Source organism: Ursus maritimus, unplaced genomic scaffold, assembly GCF_017311325.1.
Source record: "Ursus maritimus isolate PB19 unplaced genomic scaffold, ASM1731132v1 scaffold_3, whole genome shotgun sequence".
Taxonomy (NCBI): Eukaryota; Metazoa; Chordata; class Mammalia; order Carnivora; family Ursidae; genus Ursus; species Ursus maritimus.
In genome coordinates, this window is record NW_024425563.1 from 51,965,212 (window position 1) to 51,984,851 (window position 19,640).

Genomic DNA, 19,640 nt, shown 5'->3' on the forward strand with positions numbered 1-19,640 from the left:
ATTTTCTTTCTTTCTTTCTTTCTTTCTTTCTTTCTTTCTTTCTTTCTTTCTTCCTTCCTTCCTTCCTTCCTTCCTTCCTTCCTTCCTTTCTTTCTTTCTTTCTTTTTTTTTTTTTAGGATTTTATTTATTTCTTAGGGAGAGAGCATGAGAGAGAGACAGCACAAGCAGGGGGGACAGCAAAGGTGGAGAAAGAGGGAGAAGCAGGCTCCCCGCTGAGCAGGGATGACCTGACCCTGATGTGGAGCTCAATAGTCATGGAAACCTTGAGTTGCCTTCCAGGTGTCTCTGAGTTCCCAGCATTGACTACTTATGGCCCCTGAAAGCTGTGGGAGAGCCACGCAGTTGGGTGAGGGGCTAGGAGGCAGAATCCCACTTAGGATCTCACTGGTACCTGGTGTAACCCCCTGCATCATCCCATATGCCACCTATTCCCTCAACAGGTTAACCACTGTGTGAGTCCTAATCCTTACAAAATAGGCATTTCAGCCGCCATTTTTCTTTCTCCCCTGACCCCCCAGACCATATACAGGAATGTACTGGATGATGTGTATGAATATCCAATACTTGAAAAAGAATTGAAAGAATTTCAGAAGATACTTGGAATGCACCGTCGTCAGTGAGTATTTAATTTTCCATTATTACAATTAATAAAAGAAAGCAGCCAATGTGATAGAATTCGAGTGTCTTGCAAAGTTCATCTTGGACACTTTGAATCTGGGATCCCTTGATTCCTTAGCTTTTCTAGTAGTGAATTGTGTATTTTGTTTTTATATCAAAATGAATGAACACAAAATCAAGCTTACTGCTATTTTTTTAACACTGTTTGATACAGTAGAAACTAACTGAGCCATAAGAACCTGGATAAATAAAAACAACTCTTTAACAAGTTATTATTTAATCTTAAAAGTGTAAATATTTAACTTGTCACTTGAGGGACTCATAGCTGTCTCTGATAGAATAGGAAAAGTTTTAGAAATAGGTTTCAGCAAGTCATGAAGCATTTTTAAAGCTCCATTTTACGGATTCCCTGAGGTTTCTTTATCAATTTAGAAAGATTAAAGAAAACCATTTACTCCCTGACTTTTGGCAGGTGTAAGTATCCCCGAGGTATCTGTCATTAGTCTTTCAGATTGCCAATACCTGACTTACCACTAATTCTTCTTATTAATGTTGGTGAATGAAAACATCAGGTCATTGTTCAGTTTTCAGATAGAGCTGCAAAGTTAATCTGAAAGGAAAAACTGTCCTCTGATTTACAGTGTACTTTCTACTTAGTAAACATGAAACGCATGTGTCGTCAAGTTCTGAGAAACTTCTATGAAGATTTCAGCAGTCCCAGAGGCACTTCTCATAGAAAACGTTAATTCAGGCCTTTCCGATGACTAATTTGAGACTTAAAGCCTGACCTAATTTTAGTAAAGAGAGATCCTTTTGCAAATTAAATGTCTATAAAAATTAATTTTAGGGCGTAAACAAATCGTGTCAGCTTTAGTCCTCAATCATGAAAATCACACATTTAGAAATTCAGAAATGAGACGCAGTTTAGGACAGTGTTAGAAACAAATGTTGGGAATTTGGGTGATGTTCCTTCGTCATGGGCTACACCATAATAAGTTCTCAGCACCGAAGACTAGTATGAAAATGGGAACAAATAAATGAAACAGGAAAGAAAAAGAGAGAAAACCTTTACATCAAAATAATCCCCCACATAGAAGTTGGTCTCTGCCATAAGGCAGACCTGCTCACTCTTGGGAAACCTTAATTCATGGTTTAATATATTTGAATGCATTCAGTACATTAATGGAACTTAATACATCCCGTTAAAAAAACTTAACATAAAATGGGAAATAATAGATTAAAATGAGAAAATGATATGATATGACTCTTGCCTCTTTGGTAAAAGATTATGAGATATCTCTAGATTCTGGAAGAAGATTTGAGCTGGGGACCTACAGAATGTCCCCTACTTCCACCACACGTGTAAACATTATGGAAAACAGGTGCCTTGGCTGACTTAACCATCAAATAACAATAATTTCACCCAAACCTATCAGTATATGAGAAAGCTGAGAGTTTCTGTGCACTGAATAAATCCAGTTCTTCCTTCAGCGCTCACTTTCTGCGCCTAGGAAGTAAAATACACCTGTTGAGCAGTTAGCCTCTTTTCTTCCTTATTCAGTCGAAACCCAGAGCCCAATGTCGAGGGTGTTATACATAGTGACCTAATGAATACCAGCTTTTATCTTTCTGAAAAGCAAAAACCTCTGCCCATTGCCTGAAAATTAGTCTTCTGTGACAATTACTGCATTATTCTGGGTTTGGGACAAAGACTGATTTCTTGTCATTTCCCTTTCAGCACCGTAGATGAATATTCCCCGCAAAGGAAGGTGAGGCGGACCTTTCTCTATCCGAAAGGGGGCCATTCAGTTTGGAGACCTTGCTTTGCCTCACTTGGCATTTCTTCATAATTAAAATGAATACTGCCTCAAGCCGACCAGGGGCAGGCGGGGAAGCCTGGGGCTGTGGCTTACTGCGCTTTGCTGCTTCACTTCGCTTTGCCCGTGCTGCTCCAGATCGAGATCGGGCGCTAGCCACGTGCCCTTGACTTGACATTCTGCATGTTTTTGGAGTCTCAGTTTCCCCAGTGTTCCTAGACTGATATAAATTTGAATTTGAAACGTTGATGTAAAAAAAAGAAAACAAAAACACAGGCAAGAATCTTGACTGCAGGGGTGAGGAAGTCTAGTGATAAGCAAAAGGTTTGTACTTTTCAACCCGACAGAAAGAAAAGGAGGAGTGTATTTCCTATTCACCTTGAAGAGGAAATGCAAAATGAGAAGTCAGGCACAAGTTTCGTAGAAGCTGATCTGTCAGGTGGATAATCATAATGAATAATGGAGCTATGTCCCTTAAGCAAGTCATTGTGCTGCAGCAGAAGTATGCAACCGTCTCGAAGTTGCTTTATGCAAAAGCATGGCTAATGTTGGGTTGTCTCTCTCTAGAGAGGAATCTGTGGATGTTTGTAGTAGCCAGAGGTTCAAAATCGTGCCAATACTCTCCAGCATGTTGCGGGGAATAATTATAGGAGCTTGTTGCCTGCGCCTGGCTTTGGCCAAGGTCTGTTACGTTGCTCAGAATCTCTACCTCCACGTGCATTAATAGAGGCGACTCCCTATTGATTCCTCTAAAATTGGATGGGTGGATTTCATATTTAAAAAAAAAGAAAGAAAGAAAAATTGGCCAGCTCTTTTGGAACATGTTGTAAACAGCTATGGTTTTCCAAAGGGCAGGAATGCATTCATTCATTGTTCTCTTTCTCGCTTCTCACAGAATAAAGCCCTTTTCCACCAATTCAGTCTTAAGGAGAACTGGCTCCAGCATAGAGGAACTGTGACTGAAACAGAGGAAAGTGAGTGTGATTTTAACGAGGGGGAGGGGTAGGTGGAGTAGCGGTTAATCACCCTCATTCTCCAGCACTAACACATCAGCCTGCCTTGGACCATTTCCAGCTGTCACACCCCTGTGACAAGTATGTTCGCACTGAATATGATGCTCTTTATTTTCTTGCCTTGAGTGTTGCTGTTTTCTTGATCATACACCAGTGTCTCAGGGACCAAGGACGTTTTTTATTTGGAAGGAAGGAAAGAAGACTTCGAAGAGCCTCTTTACTTTCTTGGAGAGAGGTGCAAAATTGCCTGGAAGGTACCCCCTGTTCCTCTTGGCTGCTGTCTCCCTTGATCTGTCAGCCCATTGCCTGGGACTGGCTGGAAAGTCCACTAAAGCCAACGGACGGGGCTTTGGTGGGGTCAGTCCCTGAGATGTAGAGAAGAGACTCTTGGCGAGAATAGTGGAAAGAAGGAAGTGCAACTGAAATTCCCCGCAAGGCAAGGCTTTTCCCTCGGGCAGTGCCACATGCGCAGTCTGCCCACGGTCAGCGCTCCCTTCTGCTCCCTGGCAACAGGGCTGGGGACCCACTATGAAGAAGGCTGTTCGCACCGTAGGGGGCGGGGTGGGGGGGGTCACCCTTTAGCCCCCTGACGGTGTTGCCTTCTGTGTTACTACCTTGTAACAGAGCAGGAAATGGTTTCCTCCTGTTTTCATAAAGGTCGAGCCAAGTGCAGAGCCTGGGGAGACATTCACCTATTGTGACTAGGAAACTTCTCTTTGAGCCCACCTCTCTGTATGTGCTGAAATTCTAAGTGTGAGCGTTTCATGTCTGCTCAGCTTCTCACATACTTAAACAACAGAGTGTCACACTGATGCTTCTCCTGCTACATAGTGGTTGTGGAAGCTGGGAAAGAAATGATCTTACCTCCTGGGGCGCCTGGGTGGCGCAGTCATTAAGCGTCTGCCTTGGGCTCAGGGCATGATCCAGGCGTTATGGGATCGAGCCCCACATCAGGCTCCTCTGCTAGGAGCCTGCTTCTTCCTCTCCTACTCCCCCTGCTTGTGTTCCCTCTCTCGCTCGCTGTCTTATCTCCTTCAAATAAAAAAATAAAATCTTAAAAAAAAAAAAAGAAAAGATCTTACCTCCTAATTCCTTAGTTGCTGATCCTTCAGGCTGATTTGTCTTACAGTTTAACTGGATAATTTCCCAAGCTGAGTTACAAACAGTATAAGTATTTCGAGACCCCTGGCCTCTTTTTGTTCATCAGTTTATTAAGCAGGTAGTAAACTGTCCTCGTATTCAGTGGTTTGTGCACTGGATCTTGTCTTGCTCAAGAATTGTATTTTTCTGTGGAAGCAAAAAAGCTTTTTTTGCCTCTCATGTGTCAGTTGACAACATATAAAACAACCGTTTGTTAGAGGCTGTTGTTTTAGTGACACACCCAACCAAACCAAGACCTTCCGGTGGCCTGTTCACTTTGAGGTTCCTACCTGTAAACTCATAGTTTTTCTTTTGCTTCATTTGCCTTTCTTTGGAAACCATCCTGGGTTTATCTTTGTGGGGCCATTTAAATTGCATGTAAGCTTTCTCTAGGAACTACACTCCCCCTTTGTTTTTTATTTTTTGCAATACGGCAGAGAAGAATATCCAAATGTATTATCTTTTTGAAAGAGCTAGTATTTTATAATTCAAAGTAGCTGCTGTAAGAAACAAGCAATGTATCAGTTATGTCCACTGCTATTAAACAGTTTCTACTCTCAAATCATAAAGAAAATTTTTTCCAGGACCCCGAGTTACCCTGATAGTGATGATGTCCTAGTAATAATTATTTGCACTGCAGACAATAAAAAGGAAATTTAAAGGGCTAGAAATGTGGTTTCTGTTTGGAAACCAAACTCACCCCCATCTTGATCAGGGACATCGTTATTAAATGATCAAGACGCCTGAACACAAAAACCAGGGCAAACTGGCAGATTTTTTAGAGAAGCTTATGAGAACTCTAATGGCAAAATGTGGTATTCCTAATTGAGCCACTGCGACTGTCCAGAAATGGAGTGTAAAATAAAAATGTGTGAGTTAGATATCTTAATATAGTGCTTTGAGAAATGTCAGTAACCCTCCAAGAAGGGGCTCAGAGCCCCCCATTCCGCTGTGCCGTGGTCAGGCCGTCTCCACCATGAGCTCATGCTTTTGTGACATGGGTCTGATTACGGTTGGGAAGCCTACATCCTCAGCCTGCTCATTCACCAGCTTTATAACGTCTGTATCTCCTGTGTGGGCAAGCACACATTTCTATGTGGATGCCCTCAGGCACCCATGTGCAGACATAAATATGTAAATCGGGTTGCGTGGGTTTTATACTAAAGAGAGTAGGAAGGGGGTTGCCTTCATTTGCAAAAGTCCGTACCTCATGGCCACAGCCCTCTGTTGACTAACAATTCTTGCGTTGTGTGCAGTTTTTTGCCACGTGTACATTATGGAGCACTCCTATGTCAGTGTGAAGGCAAAAGTTTCCAGTACCGCGCACGAGATCCTGAAGGTTGTGGCAGAAAAGATCCAACATGCGGAGGAGGATCTGGCCCTGGTGGCCGTCACGTTCTCTGGGGGTAAGCTGTTTTCTGTCCTGGAATATTCATCTTTCACTGGATCACCTCTGAAAGGAGGAGAGCCGACATTTTTATAGAGTAAACGTGCGGCTTGTCCCTTCTGGGTCCGCAGCTGGATGACCACAGTAACAATAAGAAGCTGCCTCGCAGAGGCGTTTCCATGACAACAGCTGGATACTGTTAGATCCTGAATTTCCTCCCCAAGAACTGAATAAAGGGCCATGCCAGTGTTTTGAAATATATTATAAAGCTTTTCATATTTTATACTCTAGATAAGCCCTCTATTTTCATATTTAAATTAACTTGGGAAATTGCTAAAGGATGAAATTACTTTAGGAAGGAAAAAGAAAGACAGCCTTGAACTAGTCATATTGCTGGCTGACAGTTTAATACTTAAAAAAGACTCCCCGTTGAAGGAAATAAAAACTCCAATAAGCTGAAAGCTCGCAGGCAGCGTTCTTTCAGGTGGACGTGGGGAGCGAGGTCTGGTTATAGCTTTTCCTTCTGCTGGGCCTTATTTATCCTCAGAGAATGGTTTATTGTCTGTTTCGAATAAGATCACACAGATTACAAGCTGACACTATTGATCTACGTGACCTGAACAGACCCCTTCGTTTTCACTGGGGCCTGTCAGATCTCAGTGTTGCTGGCCTCCTTTTTGGCTTACAATCTTTATTTAATATCTCATTAACCCTGAGAAAAATACAAAGAAAGTGACTTAGCATCAGTAGTTGAAAAATGGGAGTACTGTGTGAACTAATCAACCAGAGATGGGGCGGGGAGCAGAAAACCTGCGTTCCTGTTTACCCTTTGTTATCATGCTGGGGGAAGGAGATCAGGATTTAACTTGGTGTTAAAGCATTTCTGTGACAGAATCTTCTGTTGCTCTGTTACTCAGAAGCAGATGAAATGGTCCTATAAGCTAGTGGATTACATATGCAAACCGTATAGCCCTTCTCCCTGGGCCTAATGAGAGTCTCTCCTCCCTCTCAAGGGGCCCTAATTGTGCATCCCATCAAAACATTATCTAGAGAAAAAGAGCAAAAGTGGGAGAAACAGCTGGACTATATGAATTTTAATCAGAGAGTGTTGAATTTTTAATAAAATATTTAAAGCATTCCAGATAGATATGATAAATGTGTATTATATTAAATTTTAAGTTACCAAAAATATTAAATGATTCCAAACAATATTACACTTCATCAAAACCAACATTTGCCTCTCAAGACAGTACCATTACAGAAAATAGTCATTGGGTCCCCATTCTGGAGGAAGAAGGACCCTAAGTGAACTTGGTAGCATGACTGAGGCCCCTCTCCCTTGGGGCTGACTCAGAGTCAGCCCAGGGCCACACATGAATCTGGAAAGTAATGAGTAGCTCTTTTACTACCAATATCTGTTTGATGGCCATGAAATACTGTTTTTACACTCTATTAAATTAGATCCATCAGGGAGGCCAACGTCATTCTAATGTGTATAGACTCATTGCTAATCTTCTCTAGAAATATCAGCTTATCTCTTGAATTATCCCACAGATTTGGAAATGTGCCATTATTTCCCATCAATTAGTACTTTTGTCTGTTAAGAACCTTTCTGCCCGTGGCTTGATATCCTCCAAGCAATAATGCTTAATGAAGAAAAAGAAGGAAAAAAACAGAGTTTAATGTATTCCTTGCTCTAGTTACCTAATATTCAGTAAATAATGTTTTGAATACTACAAAATGAAATGACGGTGAGGTCTACTCTTATTTTCTTTTTGTCAAAGAAAGTTTTAAAATGTTGCAAATGTTGTAGGTGTTGTGGATTTTTCTAAAAGGACTGGTACTGTTATCCTCATGGCTTTCAGTAGGTTTCTAGCTCTTTTATACCCAGAGCGGGTACAATGTATGTAGTAACAGAAACCTACCTACCTCGTTTATCAGAGCTTAAAATTCTATGAGCTTTTGTCTTAGAGAGTATAGTGACAAACCTGAAAATAAGAAAAAAAAACATTTCCCAGAAAATGGAAAAGTTACTGTCGGAAAGCCATGGTAGGGTGCCTGGGTGCCTCAGTCGGTTAAGTGGCTGCCTTCAGCTTAGGTCATGATTCCAGAGTCCTGGGATCAGTCCCGCATCTGCTAGTCAGGGAGTCTGCTTCTCCCTCTGCCTCTCCCCACTGCTTGTGTGCTCAGAGCTCTCTCTCTCTCAAATAAATAAATAAAATCTTAAAAAGAAAGGGGGGGAGGGAGGAAGGAAGGAAGAAAGCAAGCAAGCAAGCCATGGCATTTTATTCTGTAGCAAGGGCAGAATGGCTCTCACAAATTCCAATGTAAGGTGGACATGGTCACACAGGCTTGCAAGAAATTGTAGCTAGAGAAAGAGGGAGAAGAGGTGGGAGAACTTCAGAGCCCAGCTGTGTGGGACCATTTACCACATGTCAACAGCCTGACATGAAAGTGCTATTGATCTTTATAATGCTGGGCCATAAAGAATATATTGGATTATCATTTGTGTACTCTGTATTAAGCAGAAATGTTCAAAACAAAATTTGGCCTTTGAACTGATTAAGTTATCTAGAAAAAGATACATGGACCAACCATGTATGGGTAACTAAAAAGCTGAATTAGAAGCTGATTATGTTACAGTGCACTAGACTTGAGGATAAGTTTAGTCAGTTCCCATCTGCAATTTGTAGTTAGGAGGAGGACATTTTTCTACAAAGAAGGCTATTTTGTTGTAAGAGAGCTCCAACGATGGTAGAAACGTGGCTGACAGGAATAATTTGTAATAAGGGAAATAGAAGAATACATGAAAAATACTCGGCCTCTCCAGTAGTCAAGAAATTTAAAATAAACTGAGATTCTAGTTTTGGTTTTAGCTAAATAGCAGACTTACCGCAAGAAATGATCAGTGTTGGTCAGTGTAAGAATTTGAAAGCAATTTGGCAATTTGTATCAAAAACTTTAAAAAATATTCGGGGCGCCTGGGTGGCACAGCGGTTAAGCCTCTGCCTTCGGCTCAGGGCGTGATCCCGGCGTTATGAGATCGAGCCCTACATCAGGCTCCTCCGCTGTGAGCCTGCTTCTTCCTCTCCCACTCCCCCTGCTTGTGTTCCCTCTCTCGCTGGCTGTCTCTATCCTGTCGAATAAATAAATAAAATCTTAAAAAAAAAAAAAAACCTTAAAAAATATTTATTCCCCTTTGACCTAGTAATTCCATTACTGGGAGTCTATTTTTAAAAATCATCTATGAGCAGCCAGAGATTTATGCATAAGGATGTTGACTTCAGCAGTGTATATTATGGCTGCTATAATAATAGATCCCATTTATCAAGCCCCTGTTATGTGCCAGACCCCGTGCTAGTATTTACATATATCTTGCCATCTGATTGATATGACAAACACATTGGAAACTATTAAATTGGTCAAAATAGAGGAAAGATTACATGGTGGCATAATGGACTGTTATGTAGCCAATTAAACATGACATACATAGTTAATATGACAAGTGGATAAGTGCTTATAATAAAATCAGAATATAAACCATATATGGAATACCTGCAAATGTATATGTATGTATGTATCCATACTAATTATGAACGCCTATGTGTAAGTAATTGCAATTATATGTATGCGTAGATGTTGTTTACACACATTTACATCAAGATCAGAGCAAAAACGTATTCAGATGTTACTAACATTACCATCCTATGGTTATCATACAGTGATGGGATTGCGAGTGAATTTTACTTTCTGCCCTAAACTGTTCTGTGTTCTAAAAAAGTAACTAAATATTGTAAGAGGGAATTGCAAAGCCTTCCACTTCATGGTTATTGAACAGTGAGGTCCACGGTCCCATTGGTGCCATTGCACGGAGGATGCAGAACTGAATTAAATCTGCATTCTGTTTATTTAATAAAGAATAAATGAAATAAATAATAAAAAATAATAAATAGAAATATTTATTTTTCTTTGGCAGTTTTCACTCTTTAGATATACTGTGTATGCGTACACTGTTCTTGTGTTTCTAATTACTCTTTCTTTCTTTTTTTTTTTTTAATAAAGAAAAGCATGAACTTCAGCCAAATGACTCGGCCATCTCCAAATCCCTTGAAGCATCTGGTCGGTTATATGTCTACCGAAAAGACCTAGCTGACACTTTGGTAAGGACTTTTAGCCTTTACTTGAAACACAAATGGCAAACAAAGCCATATTTTTGTGTTTTATAATGAATGTTAGAAAAACACATCAAACTGCTTCCTCCTCTAGCCAGCAATACACTTGGCAAACCCCACTGCCTTTGCAAATCAAAGACGGTACACCTTGGGGAACCTCAGCCTTTCTTAAATCAAACCTGCTTCTCTCTGGGCCTCTGAAACAAGGGATATGAGAGAAGTGACCCACCCTGTCCATTAATCTTAATTCCGTTCCTTCTTTTTTTGGTGGATATGAGGAGATCCGGCTGAGCCATGTACCCTGTGCAGATTTAGGGGGAAAGAGAGTCTGTCTTGTTTCGGTCTGTTTGGTGCACTTTGATTGTACCATTCTCTGGAACAAAGGGTCAATTATCAGCCTTCCCCATGTAAGAAGGGCTCATAACAATGGTATATCGGATGCCAGTGAGGAGTAAGACTTTGAAGAATGTAGAACCCATGCTGTAAGTTATTTTCATTTCAAATATACGAACATTTACGCCTAAGCAGATGATACGTCATTATTTCCTAAGAACCTCAGCCTGCGTTTGCTCTCTGCATGGTGGGATCAGACCTCAGCCCCATCACCTATAAAGAGCGGGCTCTGCCAGATCATGGTGGTATCATCTAGAGCCATGGTCCTGGTCTATTCAGGGAGCCGTCACTGGGATGGTTCTTTCTAGCTGACTCCTGTTGTATTTGTCATTGAGGAATGTATATGCCACGTGGGTTCACCAAAACTGCTTATAATAAAAATATTTTATGTAAAATTATCTACAAGCATCAACCTACCAGAATACTAATCATTGTCATTGTTTGCACTTACTGCCAGACAGTTAGGTGCTGGGTAATTTACGTACAGTATCTCATCTAACATTGCCAGTAACCCAGTGACGTTCAGGGAGGCTGAGTAAAGGAAGTGCTTCCTGCAGCCAAGTAAGGGAAAGTGCTCGGACTCCAGGCCAAGAATATTTGCCTCTGAAGCTCTTACACGTTCCTGTCATTTGTATGTGATGAGGGAGCAAAAGCAGAGGGAAACTTCCGTCTTACCTGGGCCTTTCTCCTTTGAGTGTCCGTCAGCACGTCACGGGTTCTGTGTCTGTCCATGCTGTAATTCCATCAGCAAATGTGACAGACAGAATACCACACAGCATCCTCGAGTAAACAGTGAGACTGGCTTGACTTCAACCCTCCCTGTGGAGGAGGACAATCTGCCCTGTAGCTTCTGTGGAGCTCCTGGGTGACGGTGGAGACACACACTCTGTCCTCCTCGTGCTCCCCACAGACTTCCTGGCAGTTCCCTGGTGTGCACACCCAGAGCTCCTCCTACCATCGACCGGGGCCAGCTTCAGAGGAGTAGACTGCAGGCCTAAGCAATGTCCTTGTGGAGTAAATGGGTGCTCTCAAGTACATTTCCAGATGAGCCGGTTGCCTTCCTGCCCTCAGCTGTTTCCACCACCAACTCTGCAAACTGCCGGAGAGTCCCCTGTTGGAATCATAGCATTCAGTGTTTTATCTCCAAAAGATTTCATTTGAAATGGAATACTGTAAGGGCAGGATAGATAACATGTGGGACCACTAGCACCCGCTCCACTTACATATGGAAGAGTTAATCTTCTCAGAAAGGGGGAATTAGAGCCCTGAGTGAATGGGTTAGAGAAATAGAAAGTGTTTGTTGGAGAGGACCGTAGACAGCCTTGGATAACCAGAGGGCAGTACCAGGGCAAAGGTGCATTTAGGGAGAAAGCAGGAGGGATAAAAAGCCAAGTGAAAATATCCTTACATCTCCAAATTAGTATGCAGAGATTTATGTTAGTTCCCAGCTCTTGGCTGTCCCACGGAATGCCTGCAGTGTAGTGGGCCATCTATCTGGTTCCAGACTAATCAGGCTGTGAGAAACGTGGGCTTTCCCCCCACTCAGCATTTGCCCACGCATTCTTTCGGTCCGCCCTCATTGAGCTCCCCCCTATGTCCCACTCTCGGCTAAAGGGATAATTTGTACCTTTCCTTGCACTGAAAAGAATCCAGTCTGTGGACAAGCTCTGGGAAGATCTTTTGTCATTTGTTTTTATTTTTGTTTTGTTTTTTTCCAAAGTAGGAAACCTTTTCATAATAGTAAAATTTGTAAAATGCAAATAATTTTGCAGTTTTAAAATAGGAATTAATGTTTGGAACCTGAAATACACCCTTCATCCTGTCATGTCAGTTATTTTTGCAAAGTCCCATGCTGGTTTTTTTTTCCAAGTCATTAACAATTTTAACATCATTAACTACTCAAATCCAACCCCTCAAATGGGAGAATGTTTTTTGTTAAGAAAACGCTAAGCCAATGTGGGGCTCAAACTCACAACCCCAATATCGTGTGCTCTAATGCCTAAACCAGCCAGATGCCCCTGGAGAATTTGTACTTTAATTAGAAAATATCAAATATTTTGAAAATATGCCAGATAATTTTTAATAAATGAACAGTGACAAAATATTTAAAGTTTTGGCAGCATTTAATAATTCCATGCCAGATTTTAAGGAAGTATTATTAGCGGACTCATACCTATTTGTGTAGGTAAAGCAGCAGATTCTTAAAATAATCATCCGCCATGGGGTATAAATGAAGTAACTTTTTTTTTATTTCTTGTTTAAATTTTTATCACTTTCCACAGGCATTTTAATAAAATTTGTAAATGTGTGTCCGGGATGAGGCTTGTTAAACGTATTTCCTGTAAAAGCCGTGTCTGTCTTTATTGAAGTGCACCATGACATTTCTTTTGTTTGTTTTTATACTAACCTGCTGGCACATTAATTCTTACCAGAAGCCAAAGTGATTTCAGGGCTTTCGCTTTCATTATGCTGTCTGCTGGGGCAGTGTTTTATAATCAGATTTGTGGATGCGTGCACGTGTGTGTGTGTGTGTGTGTGTGTGTGTGTGTGTGTGTGTCGGGGGAGGGGCAGGCTAACTCAGTGAAGTATCATTGATCACATTCTACTGTTTCCAAGGCTGTTTTCCAAATTGGTTGTAACTCAACCAAAGATGAACAGACCAGGGAAAATATTAAGTGCACTCAGACAAGATTACTTTCCTAATCTGGGCTTCTAGTGGCTTTCTGTGGCCAGCCAGTTCCGTGCCAAACATTTGGGAATTACTGAGGATCCTTTTGCTTCCGTCTGTTGGTTTAGAACCCATTTGCAGAAAATGAGGAATCACAGCAAAGGTCGATGAGGATTTTGGGAATGAACACTTGGGATCTTGCTCTGGAATTAATGAATTTTGACTGGAGTCTCTTCAATTCAATTCACGAGGTAAGAAAGGAAGGAGAAGGTAAGATAAATGCTAATGTTACTTTAACTTTGCATTCTTTTTGAAGAGTACTTGTATGTGACTTGGTTTTAAGAAGACCCATCATCTGGTGATGCAGTTATGTTTAGGATGCCATAGCGCAAAAGATATTTGGGGACTTTAAATACATTGAAAGACTGACCCAAACCTAGGAAAATCAGAACACATGATCATGCTTTATTTGCTCCTGATATAATCATATGTGTACTGTAGTATAAAAATGCTCTATTTTTATATGTGTGAATACTTACGTATTTGCATGTTTATGAAGCTCTAATGGGGCTGAAGAGCCGTTTTACATGCGACAACTTTGATATCGATACTTTATTTTTTCCATAAAGTTCACAGTAGTTCTCCAAGAATCGTATTTATGCACTACCAACATACACATTACAGTCATTCTTTTCCTCAAGAACATTCTATACATTTAGACCCTGCTGCAAAACTTTAAGTACTTTCTTGAAACTTTGGAGATATATTTCAGATTTTTATGTTCATCAGCCCTCCCTTTGGAGACAGCTTAAACATTTATAAAATAATAGATTAGGGGCAAAATGCTACTGACAATCTAGGAATAAACGTAGCCAGCGGAAAGGCTCACAGGAATCAGGAGGTGAGAAATGAGACCGCTGTCTGCAACCTGATGTTGCATTTGCTTTGCCATGTAGTGAAATGTTTCATTACAAATAGCCTTTCCTTCTGCAGAAGCTCAGGCCCCCAACAGAAGCTCAGGCCCACCTTGGGGGCCTGAGCTTCTCTTGCATTTTGGAATGTCTTTTCAATGGCCTCATTGAAAAAATTCCAACATTATAATCTAAATTTAAGCAGTTAGTGAACTCCTTCAAGCTAAATGATTTGTGTCTTTGGAAATGTTAATAGAGGAGGATGTGTCCCTGTTTGTGCTGCTTTCTCAGTGGGAGCGTGGGAGTCACTTCTGGAAAGTGTGCACGCCCCTTCGATTAAAAACAAATCCGTTGCTCTGCATGTGATCAGCCTATATAAATAGTCGCTCGTCTTGCTCAATTTTGTAAATTTTGACCTTACCCTAATCTCACTCTCTCTCTGTTTATGATTTTACTGTATCTTTTATCCGTGGTTCTCAAAGAGTGGGTACCCAGACCAGGATCAGCAGCACCACCTGGGAGCTTGTTACAAATGCAGGTGTGGGGCCCCCACCACAGACCTACTGAAGGAGAAAATCGGGGGGCTGGGGCCCAGCGAGCTGCTGTAACAGGCCTCCAGGTGATCCTGGTTCACACTAAAACTTGGGAAACCCCTGTGGAAAGAATGTACGTACACTAGTGACAATCATTTCCACTTGGTTTTGCCCGTATAACAAGTTCAGAAAGTTCGACTTTGATTCAGCCTGTCATTTAAACTTTAGAACTTCTTATATTTTCGTGTAAAACTGGGTCATCTGCACATTCTAAAAATAAAATTTTTGTGAGGATGCTAGGTGAACAGTATTTAATAAGGCCTCTCTAAAACGGCATTGTTTCAAATTGAATCTATTGTTATGTTCTCGTGACACGTGATGAGGTGAGAGTGGCTACCTGAGGTCGCCTTAAAAATGGACTTTTGCATCAGCTTGTCTTTGTGCTAAAGATCAATGCGGGTGTGCATCCCTCTTCTTGCAGCAAGAGCTGATCTACTTCACCTTCAGCCGGCAAGGCAGTGGGGAGCACACGGCCAACCTCAGCCTCCTGCTGCAGAGATGCAACGAGATCCAGCTCTGGGTGGCCACGGAGATTCTGCTCTGCGCTCAGCTGGGCAAGCGGGTGCAGCTGGTGAAAAAATTCATCAAAATCGCTGCACAGTGAGTTTCTGGTGGTGAAAAGCGCAACTCCTCTCTTCTCCTTGAGAGAGTCCATTTTTTTTCCTTGTGATAAGAAGGGTTAGGAGGTAAAAGTAGAATATTGAGTTAAGTGACCAAATGATTGAAAATATCTGTTCTTGACTGTTATGCCTTTGCCTTTGAAGTGCTTGTACTTTGAAGTCAGTGTCAGAGTACCGGACTCAGGCGCTCTGCTCTGAGCTGCGGGAAGGTTAAGCAGCCAGCACACGCATGCTCCATCCCGCAGCTGAACTGCAGTGTGGCCAGTGAGCTACAGCGGGGCTGGCGAAACGGGGAGGACGATGTTGGGGGGTGGGGAGTAACTGCAAATCAGATGCATTCTAGGATTCTGTTCTTGGCTGCTTGATATCCACCGGGCAAACTTCGCAAACCTCCTCCCCAGGCCCAGCCCTGAAGGGTCCCATCTGACCTCGGGGCCTCACCCACTGGGTGCACTCCACACTGCAGCCACTCTGAATGGCTGTCTGTCCCATGCACACCATCCTCTAGGCCTGGGCATGGCGTTGTTCGCTCTGCCCAAGTGACCACTTCCACCTTGCAAATTGCTGTCATTCTTTAAAATTTAGGTCAAATGTTGCTTCCTTCCTGAAGCCATCTCTGACTTTCCGATGCAGGGTTAACTACTCCCTTCCCCCACTCTCCCTCACACATGTGCTTTTTCCCTTTTAACTTTTTTATTCTATGTATTAAACTTCAGTGTTATATAGAATCCCTTCACTTGGCTGTGTTAGCCTCCAGAGGACGGGGGCCATTACTAATCAAACATTGTACCTGATATGCCTGATGCAGAACTTGGTAAATAGCAGGGACTCAGTAAAGGTTAGTTGAATGACATTTTAGTAGCTTTCTGAGAGCATCGCTTAAAATACCAGATTTTTAGTACCCCGAGACTGCTCTTGGGACAGCCTCCCGACAGAAGTAGGCAGCATGAATCAGAATCTTTCCCACTTCTTTCTATTTCCCATTTTATTTCTCCTTTGTCTTCCAAAACAGTTTTTACATCACACAGTTTTGGAGTTTACAGCAGTGTAATATGTTCAGGAACTATGTATAGGTCACTCATTACTTATACAGATCCTTGCAGGGGAACCATAAATTTCCATGCGGAAACCAGACAGACCCAACACCCAGTCCATGCCACTGAGGAGTTTGCAACCTGCTGGAGGGGATACTTTGATAACTCAGATGGCTAATGTGCAAAATAGAACGGGGGGGGGGTGCCTTATTCTGAGATCAAATTCTACTGGGGCTTTGGAGGGGGAAGCTTGTATGCTAATGATGTGGAAAAGGAGGATTCGAAAACATGTGTGAAGGAAGTAGCATTCAAGGCTGTATTTGAATTCTGGGGGGAACTGGACAGATAAGAATTCAGAAGTACGGACTCTCCACGGGGGTGAACCTCCCTGGAGGAGGGAGGCAGAGAGGTTCCGTGGAGGCAGACAGCATATGTCAGGGAAAGGAGCCTCATCCAGTTTGACCAAAATGAAGTGTTATGTGTACAGAAGTTGTGGGAGATTGATGTGCAAAGGAAGATAAAGCCAAATTGTGAAGGATGTGGAATGTCAGATCGAAGAGTTTGGACTGAATTGATAAGACAGGGATGCATTGCAATTTTTGTGCGGGAGACTGACACCATCAGAGCTGTCCCTCAGGAAGGTTGATCTGAAGGTAGCACGTAGGCTGAACTATAGGCAAAGAGACCCCCAGAAGCCAGGGTATCTTGCTTACCTAGCAAGAGATAATAGAAGTACCCGGCGTGGTGTTCGGTGTGACTGGGAATGCAAGGAGAGAGATACAACAGATATTCCTAAATCTTGGACAGTTTTTATGGTGAATAGTCCCTTTTTTTTTGGCCAGTGCATTCCAAATGACCTGTGAAATTTATAAAGGTGAGGCTCTTTTGGATAAAAGCTTTCTTATAAATGCCAGTTACTTGGAGAAATGGGACATTAATGTCCCAAGGAGTAAAATGACACCACACAGCTTAGTTCCAGTATGAGATTATATCTATCCTCAGGGAAATGAAATATATTCACATCTTCTCCATATGCCCCATGCTCTTGAATTATTTACTGTACTGGTCTCTCTATCCCTAGCCCATGGAATGGAATGCCAACAGAAACATAAAGTTAAATTCCTCATAATCACACTAGTAGGAATAACCAAGGGAAAACAGTAATTTCCATGATCATGAAGTGTCTCCCCTGCCTAAGGCATCTATTTGCATATTCATGTTTCCTTTCCTTCTCGCCCTCCCCATCCCCCACCTCTGTGGATTGAGTGGAGTTTATTTCCTCACACAGACAAAGGAGTGTTTGCTAAACTGGAATGTTTCAGTGTCAGTCTGTTCTTATCATGGAATGAATGAACCTTGGTAACAAAGGATTCCAGACCGGATTGGTATCCAATATTTGTAGTGTATCAATTTGTCTTCTAGAGAAATCATTTTTTCTTTTTATAGGTTCAGACGTTAGTTATATGTGCTTTTTTTTTTTTTTTTTTTTTTTTGTAAGTATGACTACAAAAGAGATCTGGGCCAGGAAAATTGTTTATGGGATCTAAAAGATAAAAGGATGAGAATTCTATCTGATACTCCAGAAAGAGAAATGATGCCAAATAAAAAGGGGAGTAATAAACCTTTTTATAATGAATAAAAATAAAACCATTTCCCCAAAAAGTCTTGTTTTCAACTCCAGCAAATGCTGTCTGAAAGCCTTGCTGTATCCTGGGTATTTGGGTGACAGGCAGAACATACAAATGAAATGGCTAGATCCTCTAGCTGTAAGGAATCTAAAGTCTAGTGAGGAATCACAGGACCATGGGGCTTCCATCATGCACTGAGTGGGACGACCTGGGAGTCAGAGCCTGCCACGGAGGTGCTTGTGGCCTAGGGGCGGGACGGTTCTCCCCCACCACAGAGGAACCTGCACCTCAAGTTAGCATACCAAGCCGTGGAGCTGCCTCAAGTCTGTTCCGGCTGGTGTGAACTTTCCAGGGGCTGAGGAGACAGAAGGGGAAGCAGGGTCAAAGTATGGATCCCTTTAGTCACCGATAATTTACAAAAACAGGTGGATTTCTAAATCATTGACCCGGAGGCATCTTGATGTGTTCATTCATGGAATATACCAAACAGCGTCCACCCAGGAGAAAGTCGGTAGAAACCGGATGAAGGGGCCAGTTAGACTGAGTTTCGGGTCCTCTTGCTGACCCCAAGGCTGCAGGCAGGGCCAGACGCCGGGCAAGGAAGACCCCGAGAGGCACAGCTCAGACCCGTGGAGGCTCAGTGGCGAGGGGCCGGCAGGACGGTGTGTACTCCAGATACTTCGGACCCTAGGTGTGGAGGTAGCAGTGCCTTTCCACATTCCTCTATTAGTGGGGATAGAACTTCCCACACGCTCCCTGGTGGGACCTTGTCTGGAGTCCAGGTGCAGCTGGGGGCGGGGGCGGCCCTGGGAGCAGCCCACTTAGGGAGGACCTGCCAGCCCACAGCCAGCTGTGTGTGTCTCTCTGGAAACAGCCCTGTTTTCCTGGCTTTGAACTAGATACTTTCTTACACGGCCTGTGCCACCAGAAAGCCATACACTTTCTGGAGACAGTTGTTAATATGTGTCCAGAACCTTTTAACGTTGAGATAGCTTTTTTTTTTTTTTTTTTAACTGTAATGTTAAGTGGGAGAGGAAGAAGCAGGCTCCCAGCGGAGCAGGGAGCCTGATGCGGGGCTCAATCCCAGGACCCTGGGATCACTCCCTGAGCTGAAGGCAGACGCTTAACGACTGAGCCACCCAGGTGCCCCGGGATAGCTTTTGACCAATCATGTGATGAATGAATGTCTCACTTAAATAGAGGAACCATAAACCCAGTTAAAAAGTTTCATACACAGAGATACTCATTGTGGCATTCTGTATTGAATTGAATTGAGAATAAGCTGAATGTTAACAGTAGGGGAATAAGTAAACAAATCATGAAATGTGTTTTTGATGAAGTTATAGAGCCATTCATGATGATAGTGAGGAATTCATACTACACACTATCACACAGTACGATTGAGAAAGCAGGACTCTGAGAAAGCACACACCCTGTCCGCAAGTTCCGTGGGAGGCCCTGCGGGGATGTGGTGGTAGAGAGGGCATCTGGCCCCAGCTGGTACTTTTCATGCCCCAGGTTACACTGTTAAGTGCTTTCATATTCCTTCATATTTATCAAGTTAGAGTAATTTCTTAATGTTAAAAACTTGGCTCAGAGAAGTGGTTTTTTTAAAATGCCCCAGATAAAGGAGTGTCTGGAACTC

At 42.4% G+C, this 19,640-nt stretch overlaps 1 protein-coding gene and 1 long non-coding RNA gene across 2 annotated transcripts in view; one reads left to right on the forward strand and one right to left on the reverse strand.

The window, feature by feature from the left end:
• Window positions 1-11,616, reverse strand: part of LOC121105833 — a 31,655-nt gene extending 20,039 nt beyond the window's left edge. Inside the window, exon 1 of the long non-coding RNA XR_005838575.1 lies at window positions 11,217-11,616. This is a non-coding gene — a long non-coding RNA (uncharacterized LOC121105833). The remainder of the gene's footprint in view (window positions 1-11,216) is intronic.
• RAPGEF5 (Rap guanine nucleotide exchange factor 5) overlaps window positions 1-19,640 on the forward strand; it is a 69,306-nt gene that overhangs the window by 29,604 nt on the left and 20,062 nt on the right. Inside the window, exons 4-10 of the mRNA XM_008686538.2 lie at window positions 520-617; window positions 2,358-2,388; window positions 3,332-3,410; window positions 5,846-5,995; window positions 10,039-10,136; window positions 13,338-13,460; window positions 15,135-15,313. Of these exons, the coding sequence (XP_008684760.2) occupies window positions 520-617; window positions 2,358-2,388; window positions 3,332-3,410; window positions 5,846-5,995; window positions 10,039-10,136; window positions 13,338-13,460; window positions 15,135-15,313 (758 nt within the window). The remainder of the gene's footprint in view (window positions 1-519; window positions 618-2,357; window positions 2,389-3,331; window positions 3,411-5,845; window positions 5,996-10,038; window positions 10,137-13,337; window positions 13,461-15,134; window positions 15,314-19,640) is intronic.